This window comes from Nelusetta ayraudi, unplaced genomic scaffold, assembly GCF_046127955.1.
Source record: "Nelusetta ayraudi isolate G7.1 ecotype Tasmania unplaced genomic scaffold, CSIRO-AGI_Nayr_v1 ptg000048l, whole genome shotgun sequence".
Taxonomy (NCBI): Eukaryota; Metazoa; Chordata; class Actinopteri; order Tetraodontiformes; family Monacanthidae; genus Nelusetta; species Nelusetta ayraudi.
Window position 1 is genome coordinate 6364234 of NW_027466098.1, and position 20557 is coordinate 6384790.

Consider the following 20557-nt stretch of genomic DNA (forward strand, 5'->3'; position numbering starts at 1 on the left):
CTACAGCACAGGTGCGGAAACATGATTCAAGACATAAATTCTACTGTGACGTCGTCACAGTTAACACTATATCTGCATCCTGGAATCCTTGGACCGACTGAACCTTATCCCATGATCCTCCTCCTGCTGCTTGACATGGACCGTGATGAAGAAATCGAGCCACGTAGGCCTGAAAAATTAAAACAAAACAAAGCAAACAGTGTCTTTACAACTTCTCCTGCAGGACCTGTTGCAGGAAGTCCAATAAACAGAATGATAAATCAGAGACAGCAACCTGATGGAGCACAACCCTGCGCTCATCTTGCATTTAACTGCTGCTAATAAACACTTCTGATGCAGAACATAATGTTTACAAGGGACTCCAGCAGTTACACCAAAACATATGTTTCTTTCAGGAATAGTACAGTATGAATCTGTAGAGTGGTGGTGCAAAAAGTAAAAGAAAAAAAAAAAAAAAGATCTATCCTAATGAGAGTCCCACTAGGAAGACAAAAATTCATCAACGTGATCAACCTAATAAACGTGTTTCTAAACTTAGCTGCCTTGCTCACTTGGACAGTGAGAGGGAAGCTGAGGTGTACACAGTTTGGAAAACACTTATCCTGGATGCTACCCTCCAATACCCATCTAGAAGCCGAGATAAACATTTATTTCTCAGTATATTCTAGCCAATGTGTTTCCTGTTAAGGTCTTAAAAGGAAGCCACTAGCGTGGCGACTTGTCTGGTCCTGGTTACATAGAGCCGCGCTTAACACTTAACGGGTTCTGGTTACTCTGCGATATGATAAAGGGATTGTGGGTATTAAGTTCTCTTCATCTGGTACGTCAGATGGAATGTTCCCAAAGTCCTTACTGTATCTGATGTCTCCGTATGACACACAGCGCAAGGGAAGCAAACCTTGAAAGGTTATTGGACAAACCCTTTGTACATCACATCTCAGTGGATCACAGTGATCGCGTTTCTCAGGCAACATTAGCCGCTAGCCTCATCCCAGCCAGTGCGCTGCACGACACTAACAGCTAAACTTGCTCCATTGTTGTTCCTCCAGCTGTTAATAAAACTGATTGACGCTGGTTCCTTTAGCGGAAGCTGAAGCTTGGAGAACCAGCCTTTCTTGTCTTCTTCTGGGGGTTTTAAGGTCAGTGGTGCTTCTAGGTATTGTCACCACTTGACGGAGACTGAATGCTGTGGAATTCACTGGAATCCAGACCAATCTCAAGACGTATTGTGAACACTGTTTGTCGGAGGTTGATGAGAAGAATAAATCTCAGTGATCCAGCTGCTGTGCGAGGTTGGAAGGAGATAAAGGGAAGCAGGCGTTGATGGAAAAGTACTTTTTACCAAACACGTTTCGGTCAAGTCTGCCCTGTTCATTTAAGTAGCGCTTTTGTAGATTAGAATATCTTAATTTTTTTGTATTGTCATTTCCTGTGGATATAAGCACTGGTGAGTTTAAGTTTATCTCTGATGTTTGGGATACTAAACAACAGGCATTGTATGTATAGGCATGTATATATTTCCATCTTATGACTTTAAACGGCCCATACTGATTTTTCTGGGTAAACAGTGACAGATTTTTAGACTTTAACTAAACCTGTATGAACAAAGAAATAGCAGTTTGATTCCATAACATTGGCCGCATTCCCCTCTAGGAAATAAAACAATACATGTATTTTCTCTCCTAACACTATAACTTTTCCAACACTACTACTATTTCTTCAGAATTTATCTCACTATTGAACTTTTCCCACAACGTGTTGTTTGTCCCGCAGCCAAAACCTAAACAGCATTTTACATTGGCAATACTTTACGAAACACATCATAAGACACGTTACTGGCTCTGCGCCCATCACTATAGGGGCTGCAGTATTGGTCACTGTCTGCAAGTTTACATCCACACCTCCCAACACATTTCCATTTGTGAGGATAACAAATAACGGACGGGCCGATCCCCTAAAAGCACCTCGAATCAAACTGTTGCCATTCCAAGCCTGGAAAAAATCTCCCACTGCCTGTAATGGTATGACTTCAAGGCGAGAGGAGTTGCTATGAGGAGCCGAAGCTCATTTGTCACCCTCGGGCTCCTCGCTGAAAAAAAACCAAAAAAAAAAACACGGACTGTAACTGTTTGGCCTAAAATGGAACTCATGGAAAGTCTGGTCAAAACAAGCGTGAGACCTTTCGATAGCTCAACGTGCACACTTCAAACAGAAAATACGGGAAAAAAAAGAGAAGGCAATGGATCAGAAGTGGTCATCACCAAAAACATGAGCAAGGTGGAGAGGTTTTTTTTTTTATTTTTTATGGAGTGCAGTGCTAGAGCTTTTCCTGACATCCTCCTCCCATTTCTTTGTGGGAGGAGATCAAAGTATCTCAGACTCGTAATGCAACATTGCGTTGCTGTTACACAGTCCTTTCTATGGATGACTGTCTGTGGTTATGGCACTGATGCTGTCTGGCATGAACATGGAGTTTGCAAAGTGTTCAAAACCAAGCAAATTCTACACGTGTACCTTGTGTTTCCCATTACGACAGGATAGTGCAGAGAGTGCAGTGTTTGGTTGTGAATCTTCTCGACTAAACTACTAATCTAAAGGAAAACAACGTCCCAACTTCCATTTAGCCAAAAAATATCACGATACAAAATGTGCTGTAAGTTAAATCCAATCCAAGCCCTGCCCAAATCAATACATTTTGCAAGGAAATCCTCAATCCAGTGTTTTCAAAGTAAAATATATTTAGTTATATTTAGTTTAGCAATATTCTGCTACTAAGTCATCGCAGAATACTCTTGAATATTAAGTAATTCTGTGTTAAGCTCTTGTTACTACTCTCCTGCTGGCTACATTCTCTATGTTCTGTTGTTCATTGGTTGCCCTGAATCATAAATAAATCAAATGCTTTTGAATCGCTGCCTTTTTTTTTTTTTTTTTTACACTGTGTAGTAAATGGCAGTTAATTTCTGTGATAGCTTGAATGCCTCGAATCCCCCCCCCCCCCCCCCCCCCCGTAAAGGGCCTCTGTTTAACAAGTGGCAAACTTGATGTATATCCAGGCGCCTTGGCTTCGCGGGCAGCCCATTGTCTACAGCCCTCCACATGCATTTAATTCTGCAACGCTGGTCATTTTGACTTTGCGGTTCAGTCAATGTAAAGAGGGGCGAACTTAAGGCCTCAGTGGTTCCCAGGGACTGGGAAACATTAACCCTTCATGCCCATTAGCCACGTGAGTGGGCTCTGAATGGCCGGCCAGGCCTCCGGTTGGAGGAGAGGGGCGGGAAAGTAAATCAAAATCCGCTCAGCTCTTGGCAGAGGACAGTGTCAACCGCTGTGTTGTTGTGTGGAGCAGATAATGTGATTTCCGGACCTGAATCCCCCCCCCCTCACACCTCTCTGCGGCAGCGGCCCACTGTGGGATAGAACTCCTTAAGATGAGCCCCAAGAGGGGGAACACACTGGGGCAAGTCTCACACTCAATAGAAGGCCTTCCTATTCAGGATGCTGATCCGGGTCCGTCAAACTGGCTCTGCCTTCGCATGCTGGAAGCTTCTTTCACTCCTTCAAAGGTGGTGTGAAGGGGATCGGATGGGTGGAGCAGATGTGTAGGTCAGTGGAACAGAACGGTAATGGCTCTTCTTAAGTGAGCTGATTCAAATTCCAGACACATTTGCGTCGAGCATTTTTTTTTTTCCCCCCTCTCTTTTATTAATGTAGTGTCAGAATGCAGAAAGTTGTCGCTTGACGCTAAAGCAGTCCAGATCCTGCTGAAAGTCAGCCGGGTGAATCACGGCCCCGTTCAAGCCGCCCCGCCCGTCATTATGAACACATGTTACTCTGCAACACTTTGTCGGGACCCCTGGAACGCTCTCAAAAAGATCTGCAGAGTTGCAGAGTTCACAGAAACATCAGCGACATTATCAGTCGTTTACACTAAAAGGTGGTTCCACTTATTTTGATAGTGTAATAGTCTGAAAATTCCATCCGGTGAATGATTTGTCACATTGTTACAACTAAATTACAGATTGGGTTTTAGTCCAGACAGATGAAATATTGCTTTTAAGACGGTAATGTGACTTGACTTCAAGGCAAGCAAATTGAGAAACAGACTTTCTGATTACAACTCATTTACAGAATGCACTTCAATGGTGTTGAATGCCAGCCATGTGGTTACATGATGGCCTTGATTTGTTATTCTTTCTAAAGCTGCTCCTTTTCCGAGGAATAAACAGAATTGAATTCCTTAAATTTTACGATGTTTCAAAATTTTCTTTTGGTTCACAGCCTGGACATGTAATTTTTTGGGGGGATATTTTCTCTGCTTTGATAAACTGTTGTTGATCAAACAGCTGGACCCCCCTTAACCCTTACGATACACACACACACACACACACACACGGACACACACACAGACACACACACGCACAGTAATTGATAAACTGAGACTGAGGAACAGGAACATATTTGATGATTCCTTCAAATTCTTACAAACCTTTGGTAATGATTTTAATGCTCTGTGGGACATCATAAACTTACTAATTGTTAATTGCTTAAACTTGTACCTATAATAAGGAATTTTGCTCTCATGGGACACTGGTAAATTGTGAAAACCTCTCCTTCTAAAATCTAAATTGATAACAAAGTCCAAACTTCAGCATTTACATCATTTAGATTCTTCACTTCCAGGATCAGAGTCATTCTGTCTTTGACTCCACTGCTGGTAAGATGCCATACCTGTGGTCTGCTGGCTCGTCTGCTTCAGAGGCAGGGCTTTTCGGGAGCATTTTCAAGCATGCAAGCTTGAAAGATCTCCGTTCTCCCTGCATGTCACACTCCCAACATCTCACCAACAAGTCGCACAATCTGCCACACGCAGTCAACGTTTTCAGTGGGCGCCTGCAAGTTACAAGATGTGACTTTATTACATTGCACAGGGCACTGCTCATATTTGCCAACCCAGCCTGTCTACACCACTTTTTCCAGAGGACCACAGAGGAGGACCAGCGCTGGAGTGTCACTGTGGTTTCTTTTAATGAGAAACGTCACTTTTTGTAAGTGGAGTAGCCGGCACTCACGATGACAACACAATGTCATTTTCGCTAATCCGCTGTATCTCCATTAAAACTGATGCCTCCACTGATGTCTCAAGTAAAGGCCTTTGGATGACCTGTAAGTTGTTTTTTTTATGTATTTTGCAGAATGTTTTTCTGACAGATGGATTAAACTTCCCGAACTGTAGTTAAGATTCACACTTTTAGATTGGATTGGACTTCATTTTACTATGGTTTTCTCCCAATAACATGAGCCTTTTGCCTGTCTACAAACTCTACAGAGACAAGGAGTGCCACACCCATTCAACTTCAAACTTCAAGTTAGAGTCAGTCGCTTTTAAAACACGTGCGACCATCACTCAAAGTTATTTCACAAGAGCCCAGGTAGACTTGAACATTTACCAAAAATTGGGTCAATGTGAGATATCACTTTATCTTGCTACACTCTTTGGAAAATGCAGGAAGCTAAGAAGGAGTCTTTGAAACAGTATCAAACATATGTAAATGGACAAAATACCAGACCATCAAAAATAATCTTATGGCAAAAGAAACAGTAATTGAATGTGTATTAGCGCCCCCCCCCCCCCCCCCCCCCCACACACACACACACACACACACACACACCCCATCCCATTCAAACATTCCAAATTTAAACATGTGAACCGACCGCTTGACCTTTTAGCCTTGGCCTCACATCCTGTCCAAGTCTGAGCGACGTCTGCCCAACAATGCGTCAGGCTTAGGGCGCGGGCTCTGGCCAAGCTGGCCGTGTTGTGACAGAAGAGCCGCGACAACGGAGCTTAAATCAGCAGAATACCAAAGTGCATGAATGAGTGTGTTTTCATCTGTGCTCATGCTTCAGTTGAGGTGGTGCTGAGGTATCAACACTGTCTCATCTCATGTGACGGAAGAGTGCGTGGTGCAGCAGAAATCCGCGCTCGCACATGCTGCTTGGGCGAAAGGAGTGCAGGCCGCCGTCCAATTAGGTGAGACAGACAGCCAAGCGGGGTCATGTTTACCCAGCGTCTGCAACAGAGTAGTGCCAGCGTCATACACACCAGTGACATGAATATTCTTCCATATATATACTTTATTTTATACAGCTAGATAAATGTATACATAGTATACAATACATAGGACAGAAAAAAGAAAATACCATCTGTACAGGATATGGAAGAAAAACAACACTATACATGACCATCTTTCAGACGGCGTCATTGGTGTTTCAAGACAAAAGCGGGAAGATTTCTCTCTTTGTGTCTGACTGTTTAGAGTTAACAAGTGTGATGGTTCCTCCACCCCTCCCATTTCAAGTCTTATAGGCGGTATATCTGTCTTTCTGTCGGGGTGGATTCGTTTCTGTTTCAGTGTTCTACACATGAAACCAGGGTCATTCCGGACACAAGAGGCCTCGAACTGCAAAGCTGAGGGCGTGACTTCAGAACAGGGCCAAGTATTTTCAAGCCCGATTATCCAATTTTTTTTATTTGGTGACTCTAAACATTTCAAGCTGTGCTGGTAATGCAAAATTATTAACAATTGTTCCTAGAAAGCATGCCAATAAGAATTGAGTTACTTATTCTGTTTTCGTTTTAATGTTCGCCCAGCCTTTTCTTGGTTTCCAGTTTTTGAAGAAGTCCACCAAAAAAGAGCAGGGCCAGTGATGGGACCACACACACGCACACACACACTGGTGCTAGGAGCAGTGAGGAGATGCTTGAGCATCATGTCCGCTTGGATAAAACCAAACAACACTAGTTTGGTTTCATCCAAGCACCCTTCAAGAGACTTTGAGGTGATGCGGTTGATGAAAAAACCACATCTCACTCAAAACAGCCTAGACTGCAGCATGTGTTCACTGTGTGGAAGGCTCACTGCACAAGTAGGGCATAACAGATGCCAGCAGCATACAAACATTAAACAGCAGAGTCCTGATTTGTAAGTAGAAGGTGGTAAATGTGTTTTTTTTTTTAAGCTCCACCCTCTCATGCATGCCGCATCAACTCCGCAGAACTCTGCTTGAAAACATCAGTTTTCGTAAAGTGCGAGAAGTTCTACTTGAAAAAGCTGTTCAGTCTGCGCTATCACTGCCTCGACGTGAAGGTATTTGGGCTGTGTGTTTCACCCCTCTGCCCTTATTCATAAGCTATTGGCCAACTGGTCTGACGTTAACTTTACCAAGAGGTAAATATCTGAAGTATCAACTCACGTTAAAAACGGTCCAAGATAATTTTCTTCTTTTTAAACGTGTCTGCTTTTCTGAAGAAAAGTAAATGATCTCATTAAACATGAAATCCTTAAACCTTGTGAAAATCTGGGCAAAAAAAAATACATGACATTTAAAATACGTCCCTTGTATCATATTATCCATTCTTCCCTTGTGTTTATTTCGTTAATGCGGACATTGGAAGCACAGCAGATTTGATTTTCACTGCCACTGTACTTTAAACGAGCCGTTCTTTACAAGCAAAGTTATGTCTCACTGAACAATAAGGCTTTTTGTAAGTGTTGAACTCATTGGTGACGCTGAACAAAGAGCCGACTGAGAGGGAGACGAGGACACAGGTGCACTGTGATGCTGCCATGATAATGGAATTTTACCAGGAAGAAGACCCAAATCTCAGGCTTAACCATAATCTTACCAATAAGAGTTCTGTTTGGAGAACCTTCAGATCTTCAATCAACCAGTCAGGAGGTCATCTGGTAGTCTATTTTAAACCAAACAACAAACTCTAATGTTTGATCGGCTGCCAGCTTTGTTTTTCTCGTTGGGTATCAAGAACAAAATGAATCCAAAAGTTTTGACATGAACCTGCAGGAATGATACAGTACTCAGTTTCACATTTTGATCTTCAGTTCTTCAACAAGAAGATAAAAAAAAAATGCTGTTCCATCAGTGAGACATCTGCTGTTGAGGCTGCACAGCGTGCGTACTAAGGCCTTGCTTTGTAGCCTCATGTCCTTGTTCATGGTCACAACTCATATGTATATATATATATATATATATATATATATATATATATATATATATATATATATATATATATGTATATATATGTATATATACATATATATGTATATATATATATATATATATATATATATGTATATATATATATATATATATATATATATATGTATATATATGTATATATATATATATGTATATATATATATATATATATATATATATATATATATATATATATATATATATATATATACATATATATATATATATATATATATATACATATATATATACATATATATATTCTTGTCTGTGTGTGTGTGTGTGTGTGTGTGTGTGTGTGTGCGCGTGTGTGTAAATTCTCAGGCCTTGTGTGATCTTCCTTGTTTGAGGTAGACTAACCACAAGTCAAACCTGTCACAGATGGTTTGACAGTCCACAAGAAGACAGATTTTTTTTTTCTTTTCTCCTGTTTACACAATAATACAGATGTCTCTTACCCAACAATGGAGGGGAGCCTCTCTTTGCTCCACTGGCTGCCCTCCTTCAGAGTGTAGCAGCCGTCCCGCTAGAGTCAGACAACGTTTGACAGTCTTTCAGCCAAACACAGTCATGGAATTATGTCATGCTATTTTGGGTTTGTGTCAAGTTGTCACTTTGCCAGAGAGAGGTCGGTCTTGGCCAGCGTCTGCTCCCCTCTAGCACGGCCTCAGGATGCAGAGGTCCAGTTCCTGAGGCTTCCTCCGGCCAGAGCAGTGGTCCCTGGGTAGACTCAGACCGTTCTCTGTCACGCACCGCACTGACCGCCTTTTGAAGCCTCTTCCGCAAGACTTGGAGCACTGGGACCAGGTCCCTACGTCCCACATGGGGCACGGATCCCCACATGACCTCAGCGCTACGGGCCTGTCACTGCTGTTGCAGTCGGCCGCCGCACGGCCCTCCACGTTCTGGCACTGCACCAGCCTTTTCTGCAGGCCGTTCCCGCAGGACACCGTGCACGATTCCCAACTCCCCGTCACCCAGTGGCTGACCGGCCTCTTCCCAATCGCCTGCTTCTTGGCCTCCACCCTGTTGCTGTCTGACAGCACGCTGTTCTGTGCCACGTGGCTCCTCTCCTCCTTGCGAAGAGTCTTCTCCTCCTTGCTCTCCTTGGACACGTAGAAGGAGTAGCGCACCCTCGGAGGGGTCATCTTCCCCACCGACAGCACCTCCACGATCAGGGGCTCCTGCAGCGGTCTGATGGCCTGTATGAGCTCCACGGACGTGGAGGTGCCGCTGTAGCGCAACAGGCTGCCCTTCACCAGCAGGTCGCGCTCGGCGGCCGACACCACGTAGTTGCCGTTCAGCAGGTACTTGCCTTGGTGGTTCTTTACCGCCAAGTAGTTCTCGTCGCTGACCATCCCACGGTAGCCACGCTGGCGGATGTCAACATTGGATGCTCCAACGGGAAGGGTCAGCACAAAGTTGTAGCCGTGGCTGGAAAGACGGGTGGACATTGAGAGTTAGAGCTCTGTTGCACAGGGAGGGAGGGATTTAGTTTGTCCACCGAAACTGCAATCTTACAGGCACCTCTGTAAGTGGAACTACCGTCATTCATAAAGGGGAATTGAAATGAGGGATTAGCCCTATCAGCCCCTTCAAATACACAAGATTTCTACTGCCAAAAACGATCATTGCGATAGTGACATAGTGAAACAAATTGGTATTGCGACTTGGGAAGGTAATTCATTTCTTTGGAGACCAGAAGACTGAGACATTTCCGCCAAGATACTTGCGTAAAGTTTGAGATGAATAAGAAGTAGAGGAGTTAGCGGTTACATTCCAGAGGCAAAACAAGAAGACGCCCTAGTAACGTACAAGTTGGCAAGTTTAGGACTCCGGAGAGTTGTCTCCAGGAATTACACTCAACTGGGCATGTCGCAATTGGTTGGCCTCGTTTCATGTTACACATCGGTGTAAACAGTCATCGCATGGGTTCAAGGTTTTCTATGTCACAACTTATTCAGCATAGGGGTTTTATCTTTCACTTCCAAAGAACTAATATTTTTCTAGTGTTAGGGTTGGCCACCCTTGTCAATATGTACTGAGAATTACTTACATAGGTTTGGTAAACATTCCCGACACCTTCTTGCAGCCCTTGTTGTCCCCTCCGCACACGCCGCACTTGTCGAACTTCCTATTCGAGTTCAACTTGCCGTCGCAGCCCGCCTTGATGCACTTCCCTTGGACGCACACAGCTGAAGTGTCGGGAGAGCAAGGCGTCCCGTCTATCACCTGCACGTTTGGAGAGCAAGAGCGGAACATCACGCAGATGCTGATGGGGTCAGCGTCCATCTCGACACGTTCACTGACGGTCCAAAAGACACATTTGGATAGCTGGATGACGCACGAGAGGGATTTCGCCGTTGAACTTTATAGGTTAAACAAAATGTTGGCTTGTCTTTATGCTACTAACACGTGTTTGTGGGTGGTTGCATAAGTAACAGGCCACAGCTGTGAGTCGATACTGTCCCTGTGTGAATGACCTTTTTGCTATTTCATCTGTCTTGCTGCCTTTCTTCCGCTAGCGCTTTGCCTCTCACTGCCTGGGAATGTCTGTGCACTCACGGGATACTTTGCTGGATAGCAACCAGCTTTATATGGGTGGATGCCTTTCTCTGTTGCAACATAACAAACGGCGACAGGGTTGGTTTATGTGCCATCTAAAGGCCGTGACTCATCTGACAACACAACTGGAATATATCAGCCTCAATTCCACCTCCATTTATTTCAATAATTAAGTTTTTGTAAGCAATGTGAGTTGGTGCCATCTCATAACTCAGAGAACTAATTGGGGTAACTCTTCTTCATTTAAACATTGGCCCATTGGATTATTGGCTAAATTAATTTGTGGTGAGAAACAAATGAATCCAAGTGAACAGCTGATCAAAACAGTTCCACTAATGAGGTTGCTTCTCATAAACAAAATAATTCAACAAATTGTCGACATACCTTCGGAGTGAGTACATAAAAGTATCCGGTCCCATTGGCTCGACAGATGAGCTTGCATTTGTCCTTGGGAGAGATGCCCGAATACTTAGGAACCCAAACAACGGAGGGACCCAGCCGGTTGGTGTTCAGGTTCAAACCATTGAATTCCTCACACTGCTCCTCGCGGAAACTCTTGCCTGCAAATTGGGCAAACGGTACATTGAAGAATGTTTGTTTTTGTTTCTCCTGGTTTTTAAAATAAGTATTTTCTCCAAACTATTAGAGGTAGATTACGTCAAATATCATAACAATATCACAAAAACACACAACATTACACGTAAACTGAAACGGACAGTTCACTGCAGAAGTGCTAATGGACGCTGCAGATGTTCAACATGATGAAGAAACAAGGTCAAACATGACTTCTCCACACTACTTGTATGGTCTCATCCAAGTGTCTCGGAAATGTAGCAGTCCAGTTTGAATAGAAAGACGTTCATTAACACCAAAGAGTCAAAACATAAACTGTTGCCTCCTTGCCAGAGTTGGGTGTATGATTCTCACTTCAATTCAATTCCATTCCATTCAATTAAATTATACTTTATTGATCCCTTGGGAGAATTCCCTCACTGTTTATGTCTTGTACGAGTTGAAATGACTTTACCCAACTTTAAAAATGAAAAAATAAACAATGATTTAACAGGTGTTAATTCGGCTGTATGAAGTGTAATTACATCATAGGATGACGCCATGCGGCTAACAAAGAAAGCAGAGATAAAGAAAAGTGAAAGAAAAAGGATTTCAGGAATTACACTCAAGAATTGGGCAAATTGCTGTTATTCTTGTATATCAGCCAATACTTGCCATGGGGATTACTGCTCTTGGGTCAAGACTAAAAAAAATGTATCTACATATCTATGGCATTGGAAAATAGATAGTCACATGAGAATGGGAATTAGAGGGATAAGTTTAGAGTTTTGTTATTTCCATACATTTTCTTGCAATGTTCTTCTTAATCTGCATTAAGATGTTTTTTTTCAGACATGCTCAGTTCAGTTCAGTTTAGTTTATTTATTTCATTTCCCAAAGGGCAAATTGGGTTGTAGCTCATAGGACCCCACAAAGTAAAACATAAAAAAACCATACAGTGACACAATCACACGACATAAACGAGAAGGGTTTACATCATAATGGCACATCTGTGTTTTATACAGTAAGAGTGAATCAACATCAAAAAGCAGATGACCATACCTCTGTCTGGACACGAGTTCAGGTTACAGGAGCGATATTTGATGCGGAGACCGTAGCAGTATTTGCCCCCATTCTCAGGAACCGGGTTGTTGCACTCTCTCTTGGCCAGCTGAACTCCTCCGCCGCAGGTTCGCGAACAATCTCCAAAGGTGCTCCACTTCCCCCACCGTCCATCCACCTGAGGCAAGACAACAACGTAGAGCTTGTGGTGAATCGGCCTGACGTTAAAGTGAAGCGGGGCGTCCGTCGTTACCCCCCAAATACCTTGATGTGAACGGTGCTGTTCTTATCGGCACACACTCCTTGGTAGCACACTTTGCCGTTGCCGCAGCCGGTGCCGTCCGCCCAGGGGAAGTGTCGGGTCTGGCAGACCAGCTGGCCGCGGGCCTTGCCTGTGCACCACAGTTTGGAGCATGGCTGCATGTATGGGCAGGGCTTGGAGCCGGGGCCAAAGGCCAGCTCGCACTGGCGGTGCAGGTTGTAGCTGGAACCGGGCAGGTTGTCAGACAGCGACAGCTGTTTCTGAGGCTGATCCAGGAGACAGTCTCCTACAGAAACAATGCAAAAGGAGTTCAGAAGGAGGGGGCTTGTCACAAGTGTGAGTGGTCAGAGCACAATTCAGAGCAAATTGTGTATTTGCGTCGATATCTATGTTTCTGATTTGGTCTTTGTATCGAGATAATCCAAAATTCTGATGTTGGAACCTATTTGGTTCGAGTTCAAATCATATTTATACTCTCAGATTCATTTCATTTCATAAAATCTGATTGCAAACTGAATAGCAAAAACGTTAAAATAGTCTGTCTGTGATAAATCCTTTAATGTTCATTCATCAGGGTTAATTGAGAGCTTTTACTTTAAGATGTTGTAGCTTGAAATGTCACTCGTGGTAATTAGTTAAGCAGTAGAATGACTTAATTAATGTGTAATAATGCATCAAATGTATGTAAATTACCATGTATGTATGGCATGTCATATGGCATAATATTATACATGAACTGGAACTTGTATTTGAGCATGTTTCAAATTTCTATAAGAGGCAGTGAAGCAACAGGAAAAAGTTTACACAAAGCTCGATTCATGCAAAATGCAGCGGCTCACCCTGGAATGTTCAATGTACAATTTCTGGCACACACTGAATACACAATAAAGTGATGTTTCATTCCTTAAGCAGTGCAGAAGACACTTGGAGCCACTTATTGACGTTTATATTAAAACAGAGTGGGCAAGAGGAGGATATGAAGGCAAAAGAACACAAGAGCAACAATATATCTGCACACTTTGATTGTCACTAGAATTATGAGTGTGATTCACAGAACTGCGTGTATGATGTACTTTCTTTGATTAATGCGTTTAGTTTCTGAGTACTTGAATCATTCTGACCGATAGTTGCATTTCATCATTTCATCGTTTCAAATATTTTCATTGAATTTGCTTTTTTCTTAAATGCCTGCCTTGAAAAATATTGAAACCAAAATCAAAGTTAAAGGCATTTTATCAGTTTAAACTCTCCAAAGACATTTGTTCTATCTACGATTGTTAAATGAGAATATTTTTCTTTTGTACACATCAGGCAGTTTTATCTTTTTTACAACATGGCAAAAGAAAAAAGCAAAAGTATAAAAGATTCTTGTTAGCAGTTTATCAAGGCACAGGATTCCATGGCAAACAAGCTGGTTAAGAGGAGCATCTGCTTCCATTTACGTGATTTATGTGAGATGTGAAATTGTGTGTTCTCGTCTGTCTGAACCCTCGAGAAGATGATGAAGTTGTGTCTCCCTCGAGCACTTTTCTCTCTCCAAAAAGATCATGACTCTGGGTGTTGCTTCCTCCTGGGTTCTCTTTCTTTTCTAACAGAACTCCAATCCCTGGATTTGTAAACATGTTGCCATAAAAGGGAACTTCGGACGTGTTTCTGGGTTTTTATGATATCCTCATAAAGAGGAAATATGCTTGTTGGTTTTAAATGAATACAAATAGCATGTCAGGCACTTTGCTCTGGTTTTATGACATTCTAATCCCGAAATACATTTTCTTGCTGACCTCGCCCCCCACCCCCGAAGGATACCTCGAAAAACCCCATGTCATTAAAATCAAACAAAGCAAAACGGCCAGAGATTGAATGCAACATTTTCTTTTGGGTTGTTTTGGGCCACTAGAGGAGAAGCATGTTTCTGCTCTTTTGGAAGCACACTGAGGGATCATTTGAGCCTTAACTCGAGCCGCGAGGCACTAAAAGGGCTCAGCAGGCATAAACGCAGCTGCTCTGTCGGGCAATTACACTCAGTTTGTTTTCCAATTTCACTTAGGTTAAAGGGACACATGAATCAAATGAACAAATGAGTGCCGTCTTGGTCTGCCTCAACACTGACAAAGCCTCAGATAACAGCATCATTATGACAAATATAAAAAAAATACTCAAAAATGTGACCTTCCAACTCTTTCCAAGCTCTGTTTTTCTGAGGGCACAAATTAAATTGGAACCAGCTGACGGGCAAAACTTTTTTTTTTTTTTTTTTTTTGGCTCCAGAGACAAATACAGGAAGTGTTTACTAACCATGACCTCTGTCCAGGAACTCGGTAATGATGGCGGCGCTGCACACAGACCAAGGCCGGCTCCTGTCGATCTGAATCAGCGTTGGAGACATCATGTGATTGTCCTTCAGTTTCCCAAATACCTCATCACATGTCTTCACATTGTCATGGGGCATGTTGAAGACATGACCTGGAGGGGCGGGGGTAAGATGTGTGGGGAGGAGACAAAGAAGTGGCGTTGACGCGTTAACGTTGTGACCAAAGAAGAAATGCGTTTCGTCCATTTCAAAAGAGGTTTTTGTGACGACGGTGGAAAAAAAAAAGAAAAAGAAAAGAAAAATTGCAAGCCCCAACGTGAGGGGAAGCCAGACCGTCGCCGGCCCAAAACGTATGTGCAAGGCGAAGTAAACTCAGCCTGGACTCATTTTCAAGATGATGTCATTGTAGACAGGAATGCAGTCATGCATGGGAATATTCAGCGCGGCCAAGTCCATGTCCTAAACTCAGGCTCGGCGGGGGAATTCTGTTCCCAAGCAAAGAGCTTCAGCCCTCAAAGTGCCGGCATGTTCCGAAATAATGAAAAACAAACAGAAAACATTTTTGAGTGTATTGTAACGAAGATGTATAAAGAAACCATGTAAACCAATGCCTCTCTTGAGGTCTTGGGAACGGCGCTTCTGGTTTCAGTCAGGAGTCCTGCGTGTGTTCAAGCTTTCACTGCCTCGATGTCAATTAGTGCTTTTTTTCATATTCAGAAAATTTTTTTTAAAAGTATAGAGTTCAGACACTGGTATTTGAACCTTTAGGGGAGTATAAAAGTATTTGGGGTATTGTTTTCTGATGGAGTCAAGACATGGTTAACGTGGATTTAAAACAAATCTGATCTGCACATTTCCTTGTCTGTCCCTTGACTTGTCTTTATGCTAACCACCGCCAAACAAGCTTAAACCATTGTCATAACAAACCAATATGACATTGATCACACCTCACCCCTTTCAATCGATCACCATTCTGTGGTAACATCCAGGCTGATTGCAAATACAGATCACAGTTTCATCTCCATGAGACACAAACAGGTTTGTTCCTACCTAAGAAGAAGAAACACTGCAATCTATGAAAAGTATAAACACTATGATTTTGGGGGGGATTAGTTGTAAGTATAGCTAAGTATTTTTATGCATCGGCTTTCTCACCATGAGGATGGTGAACTGGTAGGAGGTCGAATGGTGCAGCTGCAACACTGGACATGCACCGCCCGCCCCCGCCCCCCCCCCCCACCACCACCACCACCGCTCCGAGACTCGCTGCCTGGTTTTGATTGTCCCCGGAACGAGGGGCTAATTTGAAAACAGAACATCAGGTGCCTACAATTACGAAGCAGATAGGGTTCAAAACCGACCGTGCCCCCAGGACATGGACTGTAAACCACTACCAGAGCACTGCCATCAAACAGGGCCAGATTCCACAGTGATTATGCATACGCAAGTCATGTCCAACCCGAACACAGAACTCATTTGAGACTCCGGGCCGGAGTCACACGCGGCTCTTGCTGTTAAAAAATGGGTCCCGGTCGAGTCGGGTTCAGCTCACCGAGTTCGTGTGCAGTGGTGAAGGCCGAGGGCAGGCCGTCGTCCTCGATGACGGAGCAGCTCCTCTTGGGGTCGCACATGGTCCCGACGTCCGCCATCCCAAGGGTGTCGCAGGTGGTGGCCCCGCAAAGATCCTGGTGACGCATGACAAGAGATAGTGAGTGGAACCTTCAGGAGAGGAGCCAAACTGAACTCAGGCCAGGTTCATTTCTGCCGTCGTTTTTGCCAAGAGTTACACACACACACACACACACACACACAAAAAAAAAAAAGCCACACGGAGCGCTAACACAAAGCACATGGGCACTTGTGGGTTTGCTTATTGCTAGCTACACTGTTCTTCAAATGCATTGAGGTTAGAGGGTCAGGAAGCCCGCAGCGGTCGGCCGTCTTGGTGGTGTTTGGTTGGAGAAGCAGGAGGAGAAGCTGGAGGAGATGAGGACCACCTGTGGGATACGGTCCAGCTCCAGTGAAAAACACATCACCGCAGGTCTCATCTTTATGCGCTCACGAACCACAGACTCAACATCCGTATCGGGCGGAGGCTGACCGCCTGGGCTCTTTCCCGCCACATAAACAGGACAGATGCTGGGACAAAGATGTTCCACAGAGTGATAGCGCCGGTCTTTGGGTTGGTTAGTCTAGCGTACGGGTCTTTCCTGTCCTCAAACACTTAACCCAAAACTTTGCCTGACACCTGCCTCATCATGATTGATCAAGTTAAGCTTTTATTTTTTCATGCTTTTTTTTTGTTGTGAACTTGTGTAACAGGAAATCTCTTTTCCCAAAAGGGAGTCAGGGCTTTTTTTTTCTCACCCTTAAGTAAGAGTTTTTTGGATGTTGGGTACGACATTGGGAAGCATTCAGGCTCTTAGTGCTTTCAGCCGTAATGCGGTTGTCTGTTGAAGAACTTCCAAAAGATTGGGAAAAGTTCACCCTTTAACATAGTGGGAGTCATCCATTTGTGATGTCACAAAGGGGTGATTCTTGATGTCACATTGCCCCGCCCCCAGCCTCTGAGACCTCCAGGGGGCTGCCTTGTTTTTCTCCTCTGCTAACATGTGGAAGGTTACAGCAAAGCATCAGCTTTGCAGCGAAAACAAGGTGTTCTGCAACAAGTGGCAAACACAGGGCTAAATATCCTGCTCTCCAAAGTTCTGTTAAAGGCATGAGGTTTTTATGCAACTATATTTTGTTTGTATTGAATCTGAATTAATTCATTAATTATTATTTTTTATTTGACTTTTTTCCTAACGTAAACACTTCTTTATCACAAAATATCAAGTAGGTTATGGTCATGGTTAGCATGATCAGTTTGATGATTGACACAACATTTTAGCTTTTAGCTCAAGTCGCCTTGCTTTAAATAAACAAAACCATTGCAGACCACCATGACGAATATTTGATTAACTCTGACTGAATTACTATGATTTATAAGGACAATTGTGGCCTTCGGTTGATTGCAAATCTCATTACATAACACGATCATTATGCCACGTTATGCATGAACTTGTCAAACCTGTCTGCCAGTGGCGGCCACAATTAACATAGCCACATATGTTCAGCTATGCAGCAGTCAATCCTCAGATGATTTGATTTCCCTGGTGAGTCGGACTGGAGCGCTTTGTAAATGTTGACAGCGTGAAGAGCTGCACTTTAATTTGAACCCGTTGTTCCTTGCCTGTGTGGGGTTTTGGCTTTGTCTGAAATCTGTAGCAGATAATAGCAAGTACCACAAGCTATGCATCACACAGAGGGAGAGGCAGAGTGAGTGACTGTGGACAGCGATGACATGTGGGTTGTGGCCACAGAGGATCACCTGACACCTGATGAGAGGAGAGGCTGGAAAACAAAGAATGACTTGAGCCCAAGATGTTGTGTCTCTCAAGCAGCGTTGTTGGGATTACTCCATAAAAGTAATCCAACTACTGATTACTTCTTTAAAAGTAATCTGATTACTTCTTTGTTTCATAAGTAATCAATTACTAATTGCTTTAGTTTAAAAAAAAAAAAAAAAGATAAAGGAACAGTTGAGAACATCTTGTTTCCTGCACACAATGAATGAACCACAATACTCTTTCATATAGACGAGATGAACTCAAAATAATGTTTGTATTCCCAGATATCAGACGCAATGGCTGTTCTTTTCTTCTGCCTTCGCCATGCTTGTTTTGGTGCGCCATCGCATATCAATGACTTTGCATGCTGCATCATCAATCGTTTTTGGTTGTTTTTCTCAATGTCTGACATTTTGTGGATAATAAGACATTTTTAGCTTGCAAAATATTTCCGAAAAGTAATGGAATCCTTACTTGATAAAGTAATTATGATATAATTACCAGTTTGGCCACAGTAATCCTGTTACATTACTCAGTCACTAAAAAGTAGTTTAATTACAGTAGTGGATTACTTAGTAATAGATTACTCGCCAACACTGCTCTTAAGGCAGTACAGCAAGTGATTTTTTTTTTTTTTTCTCCTGGGACTTTGAAGAGGTCACTTGCACAATGGGAGTATGCACCAACAGAAAGGTCCACATGGAAAGTACTGAGATGCACACAACTGGACACGTGGCGTAAGGAAGTAACAAACACCAGATTTTTCTGATTTCTCTCCGAGTTATTGGGGGATTTGCCATTTACTCTGGCGGTCTTTGTCCACCTCTTTGCATCGTGTGGTGCAGAACTTGTGCGTGGATGCAGCATCTCCATCGCGACTCTATTTGTGCCCATGCAAATGTGATGCGGCACTGATGATGGGCAGCTCCCTCCTCCCTTTAGCTTACCTGCTTGGTGAACAGGATGGCAGTGTCCCAGTAATCTGGGTGCTTGTCGCTGTGTTTGTTCATCTTCTTCTGCCAGGAGCAGAAGTTGCGCAGGGTCAGCGCGGCGTTGCTCGAGACCTTCGGCCCCTTGTCGGCCTCGTTCATCACCATGAAGCCCACCACCACTATGTTTATGGAGTTGAGAATGCTGGGGTGCTTGTAAAGTCTGGCCGCTACCGACATGAGGGTCAGGAGGTAATGCTTGAGGTCATCCCCGTGAAATTTCGCCATGGATTCGTCTGCCACCACCAGCACCTCCACGAACCTGGGGATGGAGGCGAACCTCTTGGACCTGCCCAGGCTTTTCAGCACCGTCTCCGCAAAGCCGCCGCTCTCCAGGTCGCGCATGTGCTTGTATTTCTCCAGGGAGACGTTGTAGTTGGCGTCAGGTGTGACCCCGCACCTGCTGGTGGAGTTTCCCCCAGAGCGTCTTCGGCGGCGGATCACGTGGGTCCTGTTCCAAGAGCTCCCGTGTGCGGACGCGTCCTCGCTCGCGGTGATGAAATACTCCATCCCGCCGTAGGAGAACCCCCCCTGGAGACCCCTGCACAGACTGACCGCGGCGAAAGAGTCCGGGTCCGCGTTCACGTCGCCGGAGTAGAAGCACTCTCTGAGGTCCGCAGAGCTGTTGGACGGTGATGGTGGCGCGGAGTCAGCGCCGGGCAGCAGGTCGCCCGCTGCGAGGAAGCTGGAGTCCTGTGTGAGGTGGAGGTAGAGCTCCTCTTTGAACGCGCTCAGTCTGAACGCAACATCCTTCCCATGCATCTGCTCCGCGCGCCGGTGCACGCTATTGTCGTGCTTCGGGTGATCCACGCGGACGGGTGTGCAGAAATCCACCTCCGTGCAATGTGTGCCTTTGAAATAAAGAATTAATTTTGTGAAAATAATCAAATAACTGATGGGGATCGCCATCGTGCTGCTCCTGCAAAAAAAAAAAAAAAAAAAAAAAAAAAGAGGGAGAAAAGTCCGCTTTTTAAAACTGTGCGGGTTTTTTGGTACGCGCGCAAAACGGCACGGTGCGCCTCTTTGTGCGTCCTCAGAAAACCGCGCCGCCCTCCAGCTTCATCTCCATCCCGCGCCGTTTCCACTCTGACCTCCAACTTGTGCGAGCTGCGCGGCTTTAAACGCCGCGGCGATCGCAGTCAAGTGAGTTCGCGTCTGTGCGCACGGGAGGGAGCTCATTGGTCATGCGTCTCGGTGTGAGCGGCAGACCGCAGCCACTTGTAGCTCTCCAAATATTATTGTTGCCGTACAGCATGTGTGACAGGAGCTTCGCCCCCACTCCTCCACCCCACCCCACCCCAATCCTTTCCTCCCGCCGGCCGGAATCGCTGCAAAGCGGACCAACCCAACAGTGGAGAGAGGAGGT

The 20557-nt window shown here is 44.2% G+C and overlaps 2 protein-coding genes across 2 annotated transcripts in view; both read right to left on the reverse strand.

Moving 5' to 3' along the window:
• The window catches only part of LOC142895137 (pleckstrin homology-like domain family B member 1), a 363501-nt gene that overhangs the window by 46723 nt on the left and 296221 nt on the right, over positions 1-20557 (reverse strand). The gene's annotated exons all lie outside the window — the stretch shown is intronic.
• On the reverse strand, positions 8319-20371 carry LOC142895153 (A disintegrin and metalloproteinase with thrombospondin motifs 15-like). The gene is made up of 8 exons (XM_076035981.1): positions 19150-20371; positions 16366-16498; positions 14798-14965; positions 12505-12788; positions 12241-12418; positions 11011-11186; positions 10118-10293; positions 8319-9495 (listed from the first exon to the last, which is right to left on the reverse strand). Exons 1-8 carry the CDS (start codon positions 20098-20100, stop codon positions 8718-8720), a joined length of 2844 nt encoding a protein of 947 aa, XP_075892096.1. The 5' UTR covers positions 20101-20371; the 3' UTR covers positions 8319-8717.